This window comes from Penaeus monodon, chromosome 30 (assembly GCF_015228065.2).
Source record: "Penaeus monodon isolate SGIC_2016 chromosome 30, NSTDA_Pmon_1, whole genome shotgun sequence".
NCBI lineage: Eukaryota > Metazoa > Arthropoda > Malacostraca > Decapoda > Penaeidae > Penaeus > Penaeus monodon.
Window position 1 is genome coordinate 31,434,281 of NC_051415.1, and position 994 is coordinate 31,435,274.

Below are 994 nucleotides of genomic sequence, written 5' to 3' on the forward strand. Positions count from 1 at the left end.
ATCACGTAAGCCTAACCCATTAACGACTTTACCTGGACGATCGCGCAGCCGCCTCCCGCCACAGTGAAGCTCACATTGGTGGGAAGAGCAGGGAAATCAACCCTTTGAACCTTGAACCGATTCTCTTTGTCGAAGTGCAGAGTGCCATTCGCGTTCGTTGCCATAACTGCCACGCTCACGTCATGATCTATCGGCCGCGTGTCAAAGAAGAGCAGACTCCGCATGGCCATCATCGTGTCCTGTTGAAGACGTTATAGATTTCAAATAAAGATATTACAAAACTCATTGATGGAAATGGAAGCTAAGCGGAACACATACAACGCATAATAACAAAATTATATATATAAACTAAACACATGATTCGCACAAACTTTACTTACAAATACAGAGTAGAATCCACCGTGGCTGTTCATTTGCTCGACCAACCACCTCGCCATTTTGTTTAGTTCGTTCTTATAGGTGCTATAGTGGCGGCGCATAATGGCAAGTGCTGCATAACTTACTATCCGTATTTCTTCTATATTGCTTCCCGCTGTAAATACGAGAAATGTCAGTTTAGTAGGAAATTGATAAAGTTTCTGTGTTGGCGAAAAAGATAATACATAGTTGTATGTGGTTATCTATGTGATACTCCTCCTGTGTGTCACTTCCGCTCTATTGTTGTTCATATAAAAGAAACATGGATAATACTGTAACATGTAAGATTTTACGCACTGACATCATCTGGCAAGTCCCAGTATATGTATTTTTCGGTCTCCACTGCCTGGAGGAACAGTTCCTTCAGCACCATTTTTGCCTCTGGAAGTTGAACGCAGGAAATAGCATAGGCCTTGATGGCAAGGATGAAGGGGTCTTTTGAGGAATGCTGGACGAGGCAGTCTCTTGCTCTGAAGGGGTCGAGGTGCGGTGGCCCCCCCCAGCCACTGATGCACACCGATATCATCTTATAGGCCGTGAGCAGGACTCTGGATTCCTTCCCGGAGATTGTATTCTT

At 44.5% G+C, this 994-nt stretch overlaps 1 protein-coding gene across 1 annotated transcript in view; it reads right to left on the reverse strand.

The window, feature by feature from the left end:
* Nucleotides 1-994, reverse strand: part of LOC119592423 (murinoglobulin-2-like) — a 12,304-nt gene that overhangs the window by 10,136 nt on the left and 1,174 nt on the right. Inside the window, exons 4-6 of the mRNA XM_037941245.1 lie at nucleotides 715-991; nucleotides 381-532; nucleotides 33-239 (exon numbers count right to left, since the gene is read on the reverse strand). Of these exons, the coding sequence (XP_037797173.1) occupies nucleotides 33-239; nucleotides 381-532; nucleotides 715-991 (636 nt within the window). The remainder of the gene's footprint in view (nucleotides 1-32; nucleotides 240-380; nucleotides 533-714; nucleotides 992-994) is intronic.